The 21,781-nt window shown below is 38.3% G+C and overlaps 2 protein-coding genes across 6 annotated transcripts in view; one reads left to right on the top strand and one right to left on the bottom strand.

Annotated features, from left to right (window-relative positions):
- PTBP3 (polypyrimidine tract binding protein 3) overlaps nucleotides 1-4,102 on the bottom strand; it is a 101,541-nt gene extending 97,439 nt beyond the window's left edge. For 2 of the 5 annotated variants that reach the window (XM_082469178.1, XM_082469179.1), the window contains exons 1-2: nucleotides 3,788-3,922; nucleotides 875-908 (exon numbers count right to left, since the gene is read on the bottom strand). In XM_082469178.1, coding sequence (XP_082325304.1) covers nucleotides 875-908; nucleotides 3,788-3,795 — 42 coding nt within the window. In that variant the 5' untranslated portion in view covers nucleotides 3,796-3,922. Of the gene's footprint in view, nucleotides 1-874; nucleotides 909-3,787 lie in introns of those variants that run through there. The other 3 variants (XM_082469181.1, XM_082469180.1, XM_082469183.1) reach the window with 3 other exon arrangements.
- Nucleotides 4,103-4,245: 143 nt separating this feature from the next.
- HSDL2 (hydroxysteroid dehydrogenase like 2) overlaps nucleotides 4,246-21,781 on the top strand; it is a 93,881-nt gene continuing 76,345 nt past the window's right edge. The window contains exon 1 of the mRNA XM_082469215.1: nucleotides 4,246-4,336. The gene's annotated coding sequence lies outside the window, so the exon portion shown is untranslated. The remainder of the gene's footprint in view (nucleotides 4,337-21,781) is intronic.

Genomic DNA, 21,781 nt, shown 5'->3' with positions numbered 1-21,781 from the left:
CATTTTCTACAGTAATATGAACTGTACGTGGTCTCTAGAACTAGATTCTCAACTCAGCTGCATCAAATACCAAATTGCTAAAAGAAATCTTAAAACTTCCATTTATATTTTAAAAGCCTCATATTGATGAACTCGATTTGTATTTTAGAATCCAGTAAATGAGAAGACTTTGACAAAAGTGAAATGACTTATAACTCAGAAGAATCATTACTGTAAAATATTAATTATCCAGCTCTCCCGCTGTTCACCTTTTAGACAGTATCCTCATTGCTGGCAGCGAGGTACAATGAAAAATAAGGTCAGGTTTGGAACCAGAAAGACATGGGTTTGAACTCTGGTGCACCACACCTTGAACACAAACTTTCTGAACCTATTTTTTCATCTCTAAAATGGGAATATTAATACCTACCTTGAAGAACTGTTTCAATTATTAGTGAAATATATGTAAAGCATCTTGCATATAATAGGAATTGAAGAAACTTTAGCTGCTATTATTACTTTATTACTCATAAATGCATCCAAGACAAGATAAAAGAAAGGACATGACAGGAAAATAAATCAGAGCCTAGGTTACATGTAACTGCTAAAACAACAAAAGCAAATAAATACCCTGATAGTTAAAGCGAAATTTTGGTCTAAACATTTTGTTCACATTTTATATAAACAAGATAATATTGTAACCACTCTTTATAAACACATAAAATCCAAAATTAGCTACAGGTCTACTTATGTTGGAGCTAAATAAAAATGAAAGATTATTATCATACAATAAAACAGATAATTTTATGAACAGGTGAGATGATTTCACCATTGGAAAAAAATGCCAAAACTAAGATTTAAAAATGCTTATGAAAGGATATTAAAAGATTCCTACCTTTAAACCGACTGCTATAAGATCTGTAACAACACTGTATGGAAAAAGTAAAAAGAGAAAATGGAAAACAAAGTTAGAGAACAAGCTTTAAAAAGACAGAGATAATAAGATAAAGAAAAAAAGAAAAAGCATTATAATAACAAATAATAAAAATAAGAATGTGATGAGTTGTGAAATGTTAATACAAAGAAAAGTGATGGGACAGTCTAGCAACAGCAGAGTGTAAAAGCAAAGCTTTAATAGCAATGTAAGAAACAAATAATAAATTCTCTTTTGGTACGTGTTTATCCATTTACCTCTATTTAACAAACCCAAACCAAAACTTTAAATCACCAAAGTTTATTCTTTTAAATCACTGGTATGAATTATCATATTTAAAGTTTTAAATGAAACAAAACCAGTGAGTGGATTTTACAGAAATAGACGGTAACTTGCAAATTTGCATCTACCACCCAAAGGGCTCACCAATATATAGCTAAGACAGTCTCTCAGAATTAAGAACACAAACATCAAACTTCAGACATCAAAATTTTCAAAGATTTGCTTTAAAAAAAATTCTACCACATCAAAACTGTGTTTAAGTATCAATTATCTCAGGAGGAAATGAACACACACACACACACAAAAGACAGTTGGGATTTGAGGTGGAACTAGAAAGATATGTTGACTGGTGGTTTGTTTTTTTAACTATCCAAAATAATGAAAAAGGACCTTTTTCAGGCTATGGAAGAATGTAGAAATTTAAGTAGCCTCCTAAAAGCATAAACTCACTGTGTTCAAAACCATATCCCTTAACACCAAGATGTAAAAAACCCACATAGTTCTGCCAAGCAAAAATCCATCTCTTCCAACTCCCCAAAAAACCGTCTTCAATTAAGTTTGTCTCCATATCTCCTAAGAGAAAGCTATAATAAAATTCTATATATTGTTAATAACCTATGTCATCATTACTTAATAAAAGTAAACAAGTTTGTTTAATGATGCAAATTTAACTGTTTTAAACAATAACCATGTAGAGTTAAAAGTTTTTCTTTTGAAACTTAAATTTTGTTTGAAATTTAAATGTGATAACTGACATTTGTGCATAAAAAATTAGATTGTGTAATATGTACTACGATATTGGTCCCGATGCAAAGAGTAAATCATGCTGCTACTTGAACTTCCAAATGAACTTACCTTCCAGTATGTCTTACTGCCCCACATATTTAAACCAATAAACTCATTCCTAGCTTTCAAACCACATTTAGGGTGAAGAGAAAGTTAACTTCTTAAACACTATCTGAAAGAGTAAGTCTGCACTTCACAGTTGCCCAAGAGTTTAACAGTCAAGATGCATAAGCCAAGAGTCCTCTTTCTTATCACTATAACTTTTCCAATACAAAAAGCTAGTCTGCTTCCATATCTCAAGTCAAACCACTAGTCAAGACAATTCACTACATATAGTGAAATACTACTTCCACAGCCTTTCTCAACTGAAATATTGGCATAATTATACAAATAATTAAGATAGCAAAATTCTGCACACATGTAAAGTGTAATTGAAAAAGGTGGTGTGAAATGAGTTTTCAACAATGCTCTCAGAGAAGCCTCAATTAAACAATAAAAACAGATTCAATTAAATTTTTAAAATACTTTGGAGAACATCACCACCACAAATGAAATCTAAAATAGCACTTTGTCTAACGTCTGTAACAGTGTGCAATGTACATTCAAATGAGTTAATCCAATATATTATCATATAGGCTTATTATAAAACTAGGATAAACGAAATCTAATGAAGGCAAAAATTGTTCGAACATTCCATCGTCTTTACACAGGATAATTACAATCAACTATACGGCAACATGTACGCGGCTTTACTGTTCAAGCAAGTTCCGTATACTCCACAACCAAGAGGTCTACAGAAATCTTGTCATCAAAATCAAGTAAAAGGCCAAACAAAATCTCAAGTGCATAATGAAAATAAATAAGTGGATTTGCAGGCTCTAATAGAGGTGGTTTTTTTTTGGATCTTGATGCACATAGACTACGACCTTCAACTAATTAACCAAGATCCTAATCTAGTTGTTTTCTTAATCACTCAAATATCTGTCTGGTCCCACCCCATAATCCTGGGTCCCCAGAGAAACATTTATATCGGTGATCCTAAATCTTTATTTTGGCCACAGACCTCATTCACTTTTAAAGCGTTTCAAAGCTCTCCGAAAATCGCACTTATGCAATATTTTGCACACATCGCAGGGAATTCACAAGTTTCTTGGGGGGCGGGGGTTTGGTAGGGGCACGCGTCCCTGGTCACCGAGTCCAGACGCCCGGTGTACGGTAATCGTTAACAGAGCTCCCAGCACAAGCCCGGAGACCGCGTGGGACCCCGGCTCCGGGACCGGGTCGCCGTCCAGACGTGTACCCGCGCGTGCCCTCGCCGTCCGCCACTCCGCGGCCACTCGCCTCCCCGCCAGAGGAAGCTCCAGCGCCCGCCCCACCTCCCCGGTAAACAGCAACTCTCCGAGCGGGAGGACGCCCGCCCCGAGCGCCGCCTCCGCCTCCCCCCAGCGCCGCGCACCATTTTCTGAGAGGAAGTGTCTGGAGGCCGGGCCGGGCTCCCCTGACTCTCGGGCAGAGGGCGGACCTCGGCACCCGCGGGCTGCACCGGGCTTTCCTCCGCTTCCTTGGGCGAGGGTGTGAAGAAGCGGACATTACGGGGGCGCCGCGAGGGGGAAGGAGAGGCTGCGGCGGACCGCCCCTCCGGGACTCGGGACTCCCCGAGGAGGCGCCCGGAAGCCCCGCCGTCCGGCTCGGCCCGGGCCGCTCCTCGGGCCGCCGGCGCCGCACCCGGCTCCCCCGCTCCGACGCGTCCGACCGAGAGCCGAGAAGAAGCGGGCAAGCGCAGCCCGGTGGCCGCCGAGCACTTACCCATCCATGGCCCACACGGAGGAGCGCACAGTGCGGAGACTGACGGGCCCACCGCGAACGGAGGGAGGAGGCAGCGGCAGCAGGGCGGCTCCGAGTACCGGCAGGCTGTGCTTCTCCGGAGCTCCGGCCGGTCGAAGGTGGAAAGAGAGTGGAAAGCAGGGGCGGAGACCAGGGACGCTCCCGCCACCGCCGTGCCCCCGCCTTCCCCACCCCCCCGAGCGCGTCCCCGCCTCGCCTCACCCCGCCCCTCAGCGTCGACGCCCTCCCTGGGCCCCGCCCACAGCCGCCCTCCGGCTCGGCTCCAGGGCGCCCTCTTCCTGCGGCCGCCCTGAGACTCCGCCTCCGGGTGCCCCGCCCCGGCGCGCGCGCCCCGCCCCCGCCTCCCTCCTGCGCTCACGGGAGCGCGCGCCTTGTGCTTCCCGCTTCGCTGCCCCACCCGCGCTCCCGCGGGCTCCGCCGGCCTTCCGGCTTCTCCGCCCGGGGCGGCCTAGCTTGGACACCTCCCTCTACCGGCGGGAAAAGCGTTGGGGACCCGACTCCGGAGAGTAGGTAGGAGTGTCCCGCGAGGGCCCCAGAACCGCCACGGAATTGCCCCGGGTGGGCAAGGCTGTTGGCGGCTCGGCCCGGAGCAGGGAGGCCCGGCGCGGGCTGTGGTCTTCGGAGCCCCAGGCCTTGCAGCCCCAGGAAGCGCCAGTCACCCGCCCGGTGACCCTCACCGGCTCGATAGGTGTGGTTGGGATGAAGATGAAATAGGGGAAAGAGACTGCCCCGAACTTGAGAATATTTGCATTTTTATATAGTTTTAGTCTCTGAGTGCTTTTCGACCTCGACTGTCTGGGATCGAATTTATGGGAAATATTCATCTCAGGATATGGAATGACCACTGTATTGCTAGCATTTTATAAAAGTTTCCACATTCTCCCTGTAAAACAACAACAAAAACCTACGAGGGAGTGCTTATTCTCGTTTTTCAGATGAAAATTTAGACATGAATAGAATGATTTGCCTACAGTTTCACACCCGCTAAAGCCCTTTCCTCTTAGTCTGAGCAAAATTATAAGCACATAACTAGTGGCAACTCGCTTTTTTTCCCTTTTATATTCAGTTTGGTTCCGAAATTGAATGATTTTTCAATTCAGAGATCGCCAAAACGTGAGCCACTAAACGCTGTCCTCCACCAAATTCTTAACCTTCTGAGTAGAAAGAGGGGGCCGCTCCCTCTCATCCTCATTTGAAAAGCCAGTAACGAGAAGCTCAATCATCTATCCTTGCTACTATCCCGCTTTTTAAAAGTGGGTGCTACCTAAAAGATTTAAACTGTCGATTCATCCATCATTCACTTAATATTTATTACTTACTCTGTGCCAAGCACTGCAGGGCTATCCAAGAAAATCAGGTCCCAGCCTTTGCGGTTGCATGGATTTCTCTCTTAGTTTATTTATTATGTATTTATTGGCAAAACAGTTTTCAAACAGCTCAGGTATCTTATTCAGAGAGATCATTTTTAAAATACTGTATCTAACCTAAATCCCACTTTCCAAAAGGTCAAATATATTTTGTTTTGTATGTTAAATCTAAATACTAATTGCAGTTGTAAACATTGCCAACCTACATTGCTAGATGGATATTAAAAATATCAGCAAGATAAGTAGCTGATGTGGTCTTGCTATTGTTGTTTTGGGAATATATTCTGTTGATGAAATTTCCTTAATTTTTTTTTTTTAAGCTACACAAGTAATAATATGCATACATGCTCATTTGGAAAATTCAAACAATATTAAATATTAAAAAGTTATAATTATTTTTTTTCACAAGCCACCCACTGCCCACGATAACCAGTGTAACAATTGTGTGTGCATCCTTCCAAGACCCTCAGCGGTTTTTGCTTTTCTCACGTAAAAATCCTGGAGATTTTATTTTCATGTCAGTACTTTTCATCTACTTAACTCTTTTTAATACTGCATAGTATTTCATAGTTTCATGTGCCATAATTTTATTTAACCTTTTCCAAAATAGTGGAAATTTACAGTTTCTAATTACTCAAAATAATTAACAGTATTGCAAAGAATGTCATGAATGTATGAACATCTTTGCACACATATATCTGAGGAATAGATTGCTAGAAGCAGAATTGCAGAACAAAGGGCATAAGCATTTTCAGATTTCATAAATATTGCCAAAATGATTCCCAAAAAGCTGAACCAATTTACTCTTTATTTTTTATTTATTTATTTATTTATTTATTTTTGGCTGTGTTGGGTCTTCGTTTCTGTGCGAGGGCTTCCTCCAGCTGCGGCGAGCGGGGGCCACTCTTCATCGCGGTGCGTGGACCTCTCACCGTCGCGGCCTCTCTCCTTGCGGCGCACAGGCTCCAGACGCGCAGGCTCAGCAGTTGTGGCTCATGGGCCCAGTTGCTCCGCGGCACGTGGGATCCTCCCAGACCAGGGCTCGAACCCGTGTCCCCTGCATTGGCAGGCAGATTCTCAACCGCTGCGCCACCAGGGAAGCCCCCAATTTACTCTTTATTTTTTTAAAAAGTTCTATTTCTCTTAGCCAATGCCTTAAGATAACTAATAAATTTCAATATTAAAAAATAAACGTTGTCTATCTCAAACTCACTGTCCATGTTACTAACAATAACTCTGAAAAGTCTCCAGTGTAAAGTATACCTGACTAAAATGAATAGAACTGTATGGCATTTCCTAAACACTTAACATCCAGTTTTACAACAGAAGCCTAGATAATCAGAAAACTACTCAGGACAGAAAACAAGGTGAAACCCTGCCCTTTCCCCTGCCTCTTGGTCGTAAGTTTAAAAGACTTCTTATGGATTCAGCTCCACAGGTTTGTGAGTTTCTCTGATTCAAAAACAGTAGATAGTATGGAATTTAGTTATGCTACGACACTTTTAGAACCCTAGCTATCCCCATAATCCATATGGCATTGGAAAACCGTGGCCTTCTATAATGTCAGCAGAAGTTTCTGAGTTTCTGGAATGATCAGATATCACCCACATGACCTGGCTTTGCATGAGAGCTTTATGTTCTGTATACTGGCTTCTTGATGGTAAAGAGGATAACACATTCTTTATTTGCTAATTGCTCTATACTTTTGAAAAGTAAGACAGTTACAATAATTTAGTTTATAAATTTTCTAGCATTTAACCTTCCTGTGTTTTTATTCTAATATTTTTTCTTTTTTTTTTTTTATTCTAAGAAATTCCCCTGAAACACCTTCATCTGATAAGAGACACCCCTTCCCCCTCCATTATTATGTTTGGGCAAAATGTAACCTTTGAACATTTCCCTTAAGGCATTGCAATATGCAGTGGTAGTTAACATTTAACCAGCATTATTACCCTATTCATGTTTATAGGTAAGACTTCTTAAGACAGAAAAATAATACAGAGATGCCAATATAAGTCAGAAATAAGACCAGCCATTTGATGAATCTGGGAGGTGGACATTTTAATATCATTTTATCCCCTGATAAATATAAAATCATAATTGTTAACATATATATGCTAAGACACAAACATATGAAATTATACTGAGTGAAAAAAGCTAAACTCAAAAGGCTACAAACCATATGATTGCATTTATATGACAGTCTCAAAATGACAAAATGACAGAGATGGAAAACAGATTAGCGGTTGCCAGGTGTTAGGAAATGGGGGGCGGGGGGGTTGGATATGGAGCGAGAAGGAGATGAGTGTGACTATAAGGGAGTAGCAAGGGGGGATGTTTGTGGTGATGGAGCAGGTCTGTAGCTTGTGGGGTGGGTTATACAAATCTACACATGATAAAATTGCACAGACCTTTAGACACAAGTGCATATAAAACTAGCAAAATCTGAGTAAGATTTGTGGATTGTACCAGTGTCAATTTCCTGGTTTTGTTACAGTTATTAAGACGTTACACATTGTGGGAAACTGGGTGAAGCGTACATGGGACCTCTTTGTACTTCTTTTAAAACTTATTGTGAATCTATAATTATTTCAAAATAAAACAATAAAAATAAAGAAATATTGCAAAGTGTTCCCTTAATACATGTTATTTGTTCAGTAGTTAAGCAGTAACTTCAAAGGCTTAAGAAAAATGTGTAGGTGTATAATTCATATTTTTCAGGCTCTATCATCAACTTAGTAGGCAGACTAGGTTATAATAGCTGACACACACTGAGTCTTCCCAGTCTGTTGTATGATGAGCCTTCCTTCAGAGTCCTTCCCAACTGATTGAGTAGAGTTGAAAGTGTTTCCTGCATACTCACTGACCTCTCTGCCACCATGAGTTATGTCCGTCTTCCTCAGCCTGTTCCTGGCCCTGATGTAATCATTTCCATGTAAAGCTGCTAGCATGACCAGTGCTTGGTTCAGGGCACTCCAACGTTTGCACTGAAGATGCTGTCTCTCGTCACTGTCCTATAGTAGCAGTTGCCAGCCCAGTTGCTCAGCTGAGGCATGGACATTGAGCAGTGGATTTTCAAGAGTAATTTTTGTATCACCGAGGTCCCAACGTCTCTCAAAGTTTTTAATAAAACAGCCCTTTCCATTTTCATTCTCAGAAAATCCTTTAAGATTTAGGCATGAGTCTGGGACAAGGCCGGAGAACAATCTGCATGATAATCACTACCCTCTTTTAAGAATCATCATTCCCCTTAAGCACTGACCTTTTGTCCTTAAGACTGGTACACTCTACTCTCTACCCTGAGGGTGTGTTCTCACCTAGGAGTTTCCTTGGCCCCGCTTGGAAGTAGATCTCTTAGAAATAGAGGACAACATACCTCTTCAGAGATGCTTAAGTATATTTGATCCTGCCTGATTTCAAACTGAGGACCCTCCCCCCCATGCTCACAAAAAGAGAGGAAATTCTATTCGCTACAACAAAGAACTAGAAAGGAGCACTGTTTGAGTTAGGTTAAGGAACACCTCTGAAATGAATAGTACTGTATGGTAAAGAGTGGTCTAGAGCCAGACTAGCTAGTTTAGAATCTTAAATCTTTGTGAAGTCTGTGCAGCATTGCATTGCCCTGGCCAAGCTCACAGTGGAGCAGAACGTCCCATCCCAGCCATTACCACCCCTGGAAGGAGTGGCTTTCCCGGTATCAACAGTTTAAAGATTCTCAATGATGAATTCTTGTGGCTACCAACCTATTCAGCTGACGCATGGACACTGAGCAGGTGAACATTGCCTTTAATGACAACATTCCTGAGGATTCTGACACCTACCTACATTATGTGGCCAGATCAGGCCATTTTGGCACCAAGGGCTTGGCATCACACTTGTGTCAGGTGAGAATGATGCCAAGATCCTCAGTGATGGTCAGGATCACTTTGAGTTCAATATTAATGAACTCTGATGAGATAGACATCTCCTCCTACATTGGATAGACCCTTTAGAGGACACACAGGTTGGGGGTGAAGTAGACACTGCTGCCACCTACCCCTGACAATCCCCTGTCCCCACCCCAAGGCTTCCCTCTTGTGCATCACCACCACTCCTAAACCCCCATTTCCTGATTTGTCAGAATTTTTTTAAACAAAACTTTAAAAACAAAACCAAAAAGTTTATAAACCAGCACTTCACTAAAAGTGTGAACTGGGACAAATTACCCAACTTCTCTGTGCTTCAGCTTCCTGAAGAGGGGATAATAATAGTACTTTTCTAATATCTTTTAGGGAAGGTTTAAACAGATCAATTCATGAAAAACACTTAAAACAGTGTTTAGCACATGGTAAGTGCTCAGTAAGTTTATACTTATTAATAATTATTATTTCATATTACTATTATGAGCTTACAAAGCATCAGAATTCCTTGAGAACATAATTCAAGAATCATTTGTTTGGTGAGGACTGTGAAAAGGTGCTGGTTTATAAATTGTTAACTAGTCCCTAACAAGGTAAGAATGGAATATGAGAATAAGAGTCTAGAAACTTTCATAGCAATTTGACAGAAATATTTTTCTTGAATCTAATAATAAAATTGGATTAATATTCTGTTTTTGTTTTTTTATTTCAGTTTTTAGTTATTTTTATTGTATTTTTACAAAAGCATTAACCCACAGAGTATTGGAAAAATTTTTTCAATGGTTCTTTACCACAATTTTAGATTTTAAGTTCAATTTTTTTCTTTTTTTGGCCGTGCCACGTGGCTTGCGGGATCTTAGTTCCCCAACCAGGGATCAGACCCAGTCCCATGGCAGTGAAAACGCTGAGTCCTAACCATTGGACCCCCCCAGGGAATTCCCTTATGTTCAATTTTTTTTTTTTAGTCTAGTTTTTTGTTTGTTTAATTTTTATCTCTTAGCCATGTGGCATGTGGGACCTTAGTTCCCCGACCAGGGATTGAGCCCGTGTCCCCTGCATTGGAAGCACACAGTCTTAACCACTGGACCGCCAGGGAAGTGGCTTTTATGTTCAATTTTTAACTTTTTAATTTTACAAGTAATATATGAATATATTCTCTTTTTGAGTTTTTTAATCTTTTATTGTGGAAAATTTTAAACATAAAAATAAATGGAATTGTTTAATGATCCCCAACTACCAATCACTGATAATTTTAAAATTATCAGTGTAGAGCAGTAGTTCTCAAACTTTAACATGCATCAGAATCAGCTGGAGGGCTTGTTAAACAGAAATTGATTGTTTCTGCTTCAGGGGTGGGGCCCAGTAATTTGCATTTCTAGCTGGTGCTGTTGCCACTGATAGTATGGGAACCAAACTTTGTCCTTGATGTAAAGGGCTAAGATTCTTCTGTAACCACTACTTGACCAAAAGCTGTTTATTTTGCAACCCCTAACCCTACTACCCCTTAGCTTCAAGCATGTGTTTCTTGCTAAACCCAAGGCAGACTATATTCCTAATAACTTTTTTTCTCCTAACCTGAACCCACAGAATGTACTTTTCCACAGTTACTCTCAGGCATCTACTTCGGAGAACTGATAACAGAATTTTTGCCTTGTCCCCTCTTCACATTGTTGCTTCATCGTCCATTTTTCTCATGAGCAACTTAAGTGTCTATGAAGTTTTCTTTCTTCTCACTTGTTTTCTAATAGTCTTACTCTAGGACTTTCTACATCAATATTCTGACATTCTTTTTTCATCTATAACATCACCCACTCTCCACCATTCCATTCAATTATTTTCTTTTAGGTAAAATTTACATACATTGAAATCTACAGATTTTTTTTTGAAAAGGATGCATTCATGTAACCTTGTAATTTACACATCTGGACTGCTTTTTTAATTTAATTTAATTTATTTATTTATTTATTTATTTATTTTTGGCTGTGTTGGGTCTTCGTTTCTGTGTGAGGGCTTTCTCTAGTTGCGGCAAGTGGGGGCCACTCTTCATCGCAGTGCGCGGGCCTCTCACTGTCGCGGCCTCTCTTGTTGCGGAGCACAGGCTCCAGACGCGCAGGCTCAGTAGTTGTGGCTCACGGGCCTAGTTGCTCCGTGGCATGTGGGATCTTCCCAGACCAGGGCTCGAGCCCTTGTGCCCTGCATTGGCAGGCAGATTCTCAACCACTGCGCCACTGGGGAAGCCCTGGACTGCTTTTAAAGAAAAGAAGATAAGTAGTTGACTTAAAATAATTTTCTAACCATTGATTGAAATAGTTGCATTGACTAAAATAGCATTGACTTAGTTTTATTATAATGACAGTTAAATATTTAGAAACATTAGACTAGATTCTTACCCAACAGTAAACAAAATAGATTTTAAAGTTAAATGTAAAAATTCCAAAGCCTACAGAAATCCAAGTTAACAGTTATTAATTTCAGAAGACAAAATCGTTTGACTATTAAAAAAAAAATCCTTGTTCACAATGTGACTATAGTGCTGACTCCTGCAGCAGAGGTTCTTTGGCCAGTGATATGGGAGATGCTCAACATATTTAGTAACTGGCACTAATTGGGTATCAACCATTCAAAATTAATGTCCTTAAACTACTAGTAGGGCCAAAACTTTGTATATTAGCTGGATACCAGCATAGATACAACTTCACGACAGTAGGCGATGTGGCAGACTCAGTTGTATCAATAACTTTCTATGTACCTTCATTTCTTAGCATGCCATGGTATTTGCCCTCTATCTGAATCAAATGCATCATCTAGATATCAAGCCTCTCTGCTCTTTTCTCATTAGCCCAAGACAACTAAAGTGGCACTAATGGGTAGGAAAGCAAATAGAAATACGAACATTGGCACTAAATTCACATGGTAGTACTTTGTTGTGAAAGTAGTGTAGTTATCCACCTGATCTGGAGTATCATTATACGATGTTTTAGATGTTATAAACACAAATGTGACAAATTGAAACATTGTTGCAGAAAACCCTCAGACCTCCATGAATGTATTCACAGGCCTATTTAAGAAACATTTGCCTGAAACAGTTCTCAAACTTGAGTCATTCCAATACCAGTTCCATAATTCTTACTCTATCCATGTACCATCTTCACTCTTGTTTACTTAACATTTTTCTTTAAATCACCTCACTTTTTTACCTCAATATTTTTATTTTAAAATTATTTTCTTTTATATCACTATCATAAATGGAAAAACCATGATCACTTGCCATAAGAGCTGTCATAAATAAAAACAAATACAGTGAAAACAGGAAATGTTATTAAATTCTACCTAGATACTATTATCTACTGAAGGTTCTGGACCAGAGGTCTAGCTCTCCTTTTAATAAAAAGGGAGAGGGACTTCCCTGGCACTCCAGTGGTTAAGACTCTGCGCTTCCACTGCAGGGAGTGTGGATCCCTGGCTGGGGAACTAAGATCCCGCATGCAGCAAGGCATGGCCAAAAAAAAATTAAACATTAAAAAATAAAAAGGGAGATTACCAACAAAGTATTGATGTAGAAGTATACTAGCACCAAAGCAACTATACTCCGATAAAAATTGATTAAAAAAAAAATGTATACTAGCACCAAGAGGAAGCTTTTCTTCTGTCTCTGTAACCGAGCAGGACACTACGGGGCCTTCCTAGGACAGACCCCTCCCGCATATCCTCTGCTTTAGCTCCTCTCTGAAGTACCCAGATAATAGTGTTTGGGGAGTTCCCTGGTGACCTAGTGGTTAGGATTCGGGGCTTTCACTGCAGTGGCCGGGGTTCAATCCCTGGTTGGGGAACTGAGATCCCGCAAGCCGAGCGGCCAAAAAAAAAATAGTATCTGACGCACATTTCCTGAGTTGTTTTACAGATGCTAAAACCACCATCAAATGGAAGAAATTGACTACTTGATGATCATGAGCATAGCCCCCAGACCTACTGGCACATAAGGATTGATAATGTTGGCCCCTGTGACACTGCCCTGTTACCTCACCATCAACCAATCAGAGAATGTGCACGAGCTGATCACAGACCCTGCGACCACCCCCAGCCCTCACCTTGCCTTTAAAAATGCCTTGCTGAAACCCATTGGGGAGCTCAGGTGTTTTGAGCACTAGCTGTCCTAAATTCCTTGCTTGGCGCCCTGCAATAAACGCTTCACTTTCCTTCACCACAACCTAGTGTCGGTAGATTGGCTTTACTGCATGTGGGCCCGCAGACCCAAGTTTGGCTCAGTGACATTTCCAGCTTTCTAAGAATTTCATCAGGTAGATATTCAATTTAACACATCAAGTAGATGTTGAATTTTGGCATTTGAAATTATCTTGGTAATGGGGTATATGATTGTGAGATAATGGTGTAGCTTTTCTCCTTATTTCATTTAATGCAGCAAATTATTGTCATAAATGTCTTCATTTCAAGCCATTCTTGCATTCACAGAATAAACTCTACTCTGTCAAGGTACATGTAAAAAAATACATTGGTACATTTGTTTTGCTAATATTTTTTATTACAGTTTTAATATCTCTATTAATAAATGGGATCACTTTAGAGTTTTTTGTGGTCTCTCTGTACAGTTTTGGTATCAGAATCCTGGCAACTTCCTCTGGTAAATTAGAAGACCTAGTTTTAGTTCTAGTGATTATCTTTAAATAATATACTTAAATCATCAACTTCAGAAGCAAAAATGTATTCAATTCAATGTACTCCACTCTGAGAAATGAAAGAAAATAGCCCTCCACTAACTCTCTCCCTTCTTTATAGTCAGTTTTGCCAGGGGATTATTATTTTCACATTATGTAAATTTTCTATGGAGTCATAATCCACATTAAATTTTATAAATAATCACACTTATTTAGACATAACTGACAGTGTTGTGTTTTTAAATTCATCTTTCAGTTAGTAGAATAAATTTTCAAGATTTTTTTTAGACGGGATCTTGGGTTATCTGTTTCCTGAGTCCTTACATATTCTATTACTTATCTAAGGTAAAACTTAAGTGGATGAAGAACTATTGAGTCACTCCCCAGAAAACTCTATAGCTATAGCCCATCTCTCCTTCAGCATCATTAAACTATGGTGGAAAAGACTGAAGCCAGTTTTTTTCCTTCTGTATAAACTATTTCTTTGGGCAGACACTTGGAAAAGTTTTTCTTCATCTTTGAAATTTAGATACTTATTTAGGATATGTCTTATTTTGAATCATTATTAATTTTTCTAGAAACAATCTTATGGGCAATTCTCAGACCCCATCTAAGTCAAACCATCCGCAGAAGTTGACAATTCCCTCCTCCTTGATACACTTTCTTCACTTGGTTCACAGGACACTGCATTTTTGTTATGTTTTTGTACTTCTATGGCCACTCCCATCTTCTTTCCTGGTTCTGAACTCATGGCATTCAGATACTTTCAAGGCTCAGTCTTTGACCTTCTCTTACTATACTTACTCTCTTGATACAGTTTCAGGGTTTTAAATACCATCTATAGCCTGATGATTACCAAATTTTTTTCTCTAGCCTCGAACTCTTCCTTGAACATCAGATTGGTAGTTCCTAGTTGGGACCAGTCAGGTTCCCATCTCAGAGCCCTTTGTACCTTCTGTTCCCTCTTCCTGGAATGCTTTTCCCCACATGGTTTGCTCCTTCCTATCCTTCCTCACATGTCACTTTCCCACTAAGACCTTTCCTGACCACTCTATTTGGAATGGGAAATCATGCATACCCACCCTACTATCTCTCCTCCTCCCTGCTTTATTTTTCTCCATACTCTAACATATATAACTTACTCATTTTATTTATTGTTCATCTCCCTTCGCTAAAATGTAAAATCAGTTAAAGCAGTGATATCCGTGTGTGTTTGTTTGCAGATGTATTCTTAGCAACTAGAACAATGCCTAGCACTTAGTAGCCAGTATCTTATTAAATGAATACATGAAACAGGTTGTACCTTGCAGAGACAATCTTTCTTTTAATTTGGAAATGATTTACTGTATTCAATTTGTGTTAAACTTGTTCTATTTTCTTCCTTAGCATTACTAACTAGTTCTTTATTGGTCTCTGATTGATCGTTTCCTTATTTTTATTTAATGTCATATTTTTTTTCCCTTAATCTTTTGTATGATTTTCTCAAGCCTATTCTTTCCAACCATAACTCAGATTTCTATAGTATTAATTTGATTCCTTACTATTTTTAATGTGTTTTAAAATTATATAATTTAATTTTTCTCTTTATTCTTTCACTAGCTCTGCCAGATTTTTTCTTTTTTCATCTCATTATTGTCTTACATACATACATTTTTTTTTTTGGCCATGCCATGCGGCATGTGGGGATCTTTAGTTCCTCAAACAGGATTGAACCCATCCCCCTGCAGTGGAAGAATAGAGTCTTAACCACTGGACTGCCAGGGAAGTCCCATATTTACATTTGTTTAATTGAAGTATAGTTGATTTACAATATTGTGTTAGTTTCTAGTGTACAGAAAAGTGATTCAGATACACACACATATATATTCTATACATATATATAAAATATATATATATTCTTTTTCAGATTCTTTTCCATTATAGGTTATTACAAGGTACTGAATATACTTCCCTATGCGATACAGTAGGCCCTTGTGTTCATCTGTTTTATATATAGTAGTATGTATCTGTTAATCCCAAACTCCTAATTTATCCCTTCTCCTTTCCTCTTTGGTAACCATAGGTTTGTTTTCTATGTCTGTGAGTTTGTTTCTGATTCATAAAAAAGTTCATTTGTATCATTTTTTTTTAGATTCCCCATATAAGTGATATCATATGATATTTGTCTTTCTCTTTCTGATTTACTTCACTTAGTATGATAATCTCTAGGTCCATGCATGTTGCTGCAAATGGCATTATTTCATTTTTTATGGCTGAGTAATATTCCATTGTGTATATATACTGCATCTTCTTTATCCATTCATCTGTTGATGGACATTTAGGTTGCTTCCATGTCTTGGCATTGGGGTGTGTGTACCTTTTTGAATTAGAGTTTTCTCTGGATATATGCCCAGGAGTGGGATTGCTGGATCATATGGTAGTTCTAGTCTTAATTTTTTGAGGAAACTCCATACTGTTTTCCATAGTGGCTGTACCAGTTTACATTCCCACCAACAGTGTAGGAGGGTTCCCTTTTCTCCACACCCTCTCCAGCATTTATTATTTGTAGACTTTTTAATGATGGCCATTCTGACCGGTGTGAGGTGATACCTCATTGTAGTTTTGATTTGCATTCTCTAGTAATTAGCGAAGTTGAGCATCTTTTCATGTGCCTGTCGACCATCTGTATGTCTTCTTTAGAGAAATGTCTGTTTAGGTCTTCTGCTCATTTTTTAATTGGGTTGTTTGTTTTTTTGATATTGAGCTGTTTGAGCTGTTTGTATATTTTGGAAATTAATCCCTTGCCAGTCGCATGGTTTTCAAATACTTTCTTCCATTCTGTGTGTTGTCTTTTTGTTTTGTTTATGGTTTCCTTTGCTGTGCAAAAGTTTATAAGTTTGATTTGTTTATTTTTGCTTTTATTTCTTTTGTCTTGAGAGACAGCCCCCAAAAAACATTGCTACAATTTATGTCAGAGAATGTTTTACCTACGTCTTACCTATATTTTAAAATCTCATGTTTCATGGAATCCTTGTTTAATTACCTAAATAGGGCAAAGAAGTATTTTGCCCAAAGGTTTCCTCTTATCCATGTTTGTTCTTCTTTAAAAGTACAGTTCTTATGTTTTCACATATTATATTCTTCTACTTCATTTGTGATTGTTGTTTTTGGCATGGGTTTCTGCTAGAATTGTTTTTCCTTGTCTGTGTAGGACAGGGAAGGGTACCTTATTTTTGAGTGATGGTAGTTCTATTCTGATCTTAAATTTACTAAAGAATAGTGTGAGTCATTGAGAGATCATAAATCTCCTCTCCACTTACCTGTGAATTATTGAATTTTTTTTTTTTTTTTTGCTTTTGATTCAGCTAGAGGGCTAGATATCAGTGGTTTATATTCTCGTTTCACCTTTCAACTACTTGGTGGGTATAGTGGAGGGGGAGTGACTCTGTCAGGGTTCAGATCAGTAGACTACTGGCAAGTAAGGTATGCCTTCTCTCAACACCTTTTCACAAAATACTTTGAATATTCTGCTAAGTACCCACATTTGGTTGGGCACCTTTCCCTCCACTCTTATTAAGATAAGAAGGTCCTCCTCACAGAGGACTGGTTCTATTCTATAACATACAATATAGCACAATTAAACATAGATGTGTGTGTAGGCATGGGTAGGTATATATACTTATATTTCCAAGCTTTACCTGCTGAGAAGGCTGAACAATGACACGTCATTAACTTATGCCCACATTTTAGTTTCTAAATACTGTTCCCCAGTAAAAAGAACCAGGACTCCTCAGAGAAGTCATTGTTTCCAGGGCTGCAGAAGCAAAAATACTAAATGAGCCTAGAGTATCTTGAGGCACTAAAAAGTAAAGAAGTACTTATAAAATGATAGGGACATGCCAAAAGGGCACAGGAGTCTACTGAAATATCTCCCAGTGACCAAAAGGGAAATAGTTTGAGCAACAAAATAAGTAACAATAGTATTGTATAACCCATAAGGTAAAATAACCATGAGCCAATACTTATACAAATAAATAGTTGAAGAAACAAATAAGTGAAGGAAAAGGGATAGCTCTTCCTTACAGATGAATTCTAATTAACACGCATAGACAGAATATGGGAAATAGAAAACCATCATTAGAATAATTGCTGCAGACAAGATCCACCAATGGTTGCTAAAATTAGTAAGCAAAATTTTAAGAATAGGATGGCATAGTCTCAAAGTATCTCCCCTGAGATATTTATTAATTATAAAGAGAAAAATAGTAATTTTGCAGTAAAGAAACCCAGCAGATACCATCTTAGCTAAGCAATCAAGGTTAAAATTAACAGTAATATGACATGTTGACATGAACTCCTGATAGACTGCACTGACAAGGTTACATTGCTCCTATGGTATTTTGGCCAAAAATACATAACTCAATCTAATCCCAAGAAAACACTAGACAAACTTGAAATTCAACAAAATATTTTTTGTTTGTTGCACTCTTCAAGATTGTCAGTATCATGAAAGACAAAGACTGATGAAATGTTAGATTGGAGGTTACTAATGAGACACTGACAACTAAATGCAATGTGAGATCCTGCAACAGAAAAGGGACATTAGTGGATAAATGGATAAAATACAAATGATATTTGTTTTCTGTTGTTGTGTAACAAATTACCATGTGCAAACTTAGAAGCTTAAAAGAATACACATTTGTTATCTCAAAATTCTGTAGATCAGAAGCCCACAGATCAGAAGCTTGACTGGGTCTCTCCTTAGTCTCACAATGCCAAAGTTAAGGAATTGGCCAGCTGAGGCTTTTATCTGGACTGTCTGGGAAAAGTCAGCTTCCAAGCTCTTTCATGTTGTTGTAAGAATCCAGTTCCTCATGAATGTAGATCCAAGATCCCTGTTTCCTTGCTGGCTGTCAGCCAGGGATTCTTGAGGCTACCTGTGTTCCTTCTTAGGTGGCCCCCTCCGTTTTCAAAGCAGCACTGGTGAGGCTAGTCCTTCTCATATTTTGAATCTCCCTGACTTCTCCTTCTGCCTTCCTCTTCTGCCATCAGCCAGAGAAAGCTTCTGCTTTTAAGGGCTGTTATCTGGGTCAGGTAATCTCCATTTTCTAAAGTCAGCTAATGTGGAACTTTAATTACATCTGCAAAATCCCTTCCAAGCAGTACCCACAATTAGTGTTTACAAAACCAGGGAATGGGAATATTGTTGGAGGGAAAAACCTCTAGAATTCTGCCTACCACACGAATAAAGTCTGTAGTTTATTTAATAGTATTGAGTGATTTAATTTCTTAGTTCTGATAATTGTATTCTGGTTATACAAGAGATTAACATTAGGGGAAGCTGGACAGAGGGTATTCAGGAATGCTCTGTAGAAATTTTACAATTTTTCTGAATGTCTAAATTTTTTTCAAAATAATTTAATACATAAATTATTAAGCATAATAATAAAATGACCACCAAGGAGAACTTGAGAAATTGATTTCAAAGGCAAAATTGAAGGTCCCTTTATGTCCTTTTCTAATCCCATTTCTAATCTCTCCCACCCCAGTGTAAAGAGTGGTAATCCTATACCCTTGCTTTCTTTATAGTTTTAAGACATTTGTGCAAATTCCTAAACCATAAGAACTTTATATAAATGGTTGAATATTTTAATATTCTTCTGCCATTTGTTTTTTCACTCAATATTATGATTCTGTGATCAATTCCATGTAGTTCATTAATTTTCAGTGCTGTGCAGTATTTCTCTATGAGAATATGCCACAATTTATCCATTCTCGTGATTGATATTTGAGTGGTTTCTAGTTTCTCCTTGTTGTCATTGTGCTATTATAAATACTTTTTCTCTGAATATTCTTGTACCTATCTCCTGAGGCACTTACAGAGATTTCTCTAGGTCCTACAGGCTAGGTTGTACGTTCAGGAGTGGAATTGCAGAGTCATGGAACTTGCTAATCTTCATCTTTACTTTGTTTCCAATGTGATTTTATCAATTTTCTCTACCACTATTATCAAGTGTTTGAGAGCTCCAATTGCTCATACTCTCAATTGGTATTGTACAATTTTAAAATTTTGCCAGTGAGTTTAAAAATGCCTTGTGTGCCCTAAATTTTCATTTTCTAATTATTAATACAATTGAATATCATGTCATATTTTACTGGCCAATCATGAATCTTCTTCAGTGTAATATCTGTAATGTATTTTGCCTATTTTTTTCCATTTGACTATTGTTGTTTACTTATTGGTTTTTAGGTGTCCCTGGTAATAACTATAGTAGATATCTTCTTCCAGAATGTGGCTTCTCTTTTCATTTTCTTTATAGTGTCTTCTGCTGAACAAAATCTCTTAATTTTAACAAAATAAAATGTATCAATCTTTTTTTATTTATGTTTTGGGCCTTTTGCTTAAGTTTCTATTCAGTATTATACCATAGTTCCTGTACAGTAAGACAAGAAACAGAAGTAAAAGATGTGAATATTGGAAAGGAGAAAGCAAATTCCCATTATTTGCAATTGATATAATTATATAGAAAAATCCAAAAGTATGTCAAAATTGTTAAAATTAATGAGTTTAGTAAGCAGTCTAGGTATGAGTACATGAAAATCAGTTGCATTTTACATACCAGCAACAACAATTAGAAAATATCACTTAGAGGGAATTCCCTAGAGATCCAGTGGTTAGGACTCCACGCTTCCACTGCAGGGGGCACGGGTTTGATCCCTGGTCAGGGAACTAAGATACTGCAAGCTGAGTGGCATGGCCAAAAAAAAAAAAGAAAGAAAAAAAAGAAAATATCACTTAGAAATGGTAATCCCATTGCCACAGAACTATACACTTAAAAATAGTTAAAATGATAAAATTTGTGTTTTGTACATTTTATCACTCACACACACAAAGGATGCCATTAAATTTTGTATAAAAACAAAAATAAAAGGTACTGAGGAATAGATCTAACCAATATCTGTAATACCTTATGGAAAGAAAGACAAAACTGTATTAGGAAAGACCCAGCCTAAAGAAGTGACGTACCATGTATGGAGTAGAAGACACTAAATTGTAAAGATATAGTTTCCCAAAGTGATCTATGGATTCAAAGCAATCCCAAACAGTATTCCCAGGAATTTGATGAAATGATTTCTAGAATAAGACAATCTTGAAGAATAACAGTGTGAGAGGATTTGCCTCACCAAATCTTAAAATTTATAAAGTCAAATAATCAAGAAAAATGTAGTATTGCCATAGGGATAGACGAATTATTTAATGGAACAGATGTGGGCATATATTAAAACTTGATGTAGGACACAGAAGGCATTTAGATCAATGGGGAAAAGAGTGGAAGTTTATCTCTACCTCATTACAAATATATCAATAGATATCAACCTCATACCCACATACAATGAGCAGCTCCAGGTGACTCAAAAAGGAAAGGCAAAATTTTTAAGCTTTTAGAATAACATTTAGGAGACTATCTTTATGACTTCAGGATAGAAAATGAGTTCTTAAACATAATTTCAATTTAAAGACATCCACACTTTAGTAATTCCACTCCTATATGTACATAACCTAGAGAAACTTGAAAGGTGCACTAGGAGACATATGAAAGAATATTCATAGCACCACTGTTCTAAATAATAAACATGATAACGCAAATAACCCAAATGTCCATCAACAAGAGAGATGGGCAAATAAATTGTGGCATAGTCACACAATGGAATAGTATACAGCAGTGAAAAATGAATAAACTACAATAGGCAATGATATGGATAAATCAAAACAAAATACTGAATGAAAAAGCAAATCAGGGACTTCCCTGGCAGTCCAGTGATTAAGACTCTACACTCTGGGGGCGCAGGTTCAATACCTGGTTGGGGAACTAAGATTCCACATGCTACGCAGCGTGGCCAAAAAAACCCAAAAAATAACAAAAAAAAGTAAATCTGAGAAAACTATATATACTAAGATACCATTTCTATAAAGTTAAAAAGGAAGCACAACCAAGCAAAGCTAACCAATATATTGTGTACACACACACACACAAT

The sequence above is a fragment of the Balaenoptera physalus genome (assembly GCF_965194825.1).
Source record: "Balaenoptera physalus genome assembly, chromosome: 7".
Lineage (NCBI taxonomy): Eukaryota > Metazoa > Chordata > Mammalia > Artiodactyla > Balaenopteridae > Balaenoptera > Balaenoptera physalus.
The sequence above is the reverse complement of the archived record's forward strand: the minus strand, read 5'-3'. Positions and strand labels throughout refer to the sequence as shown.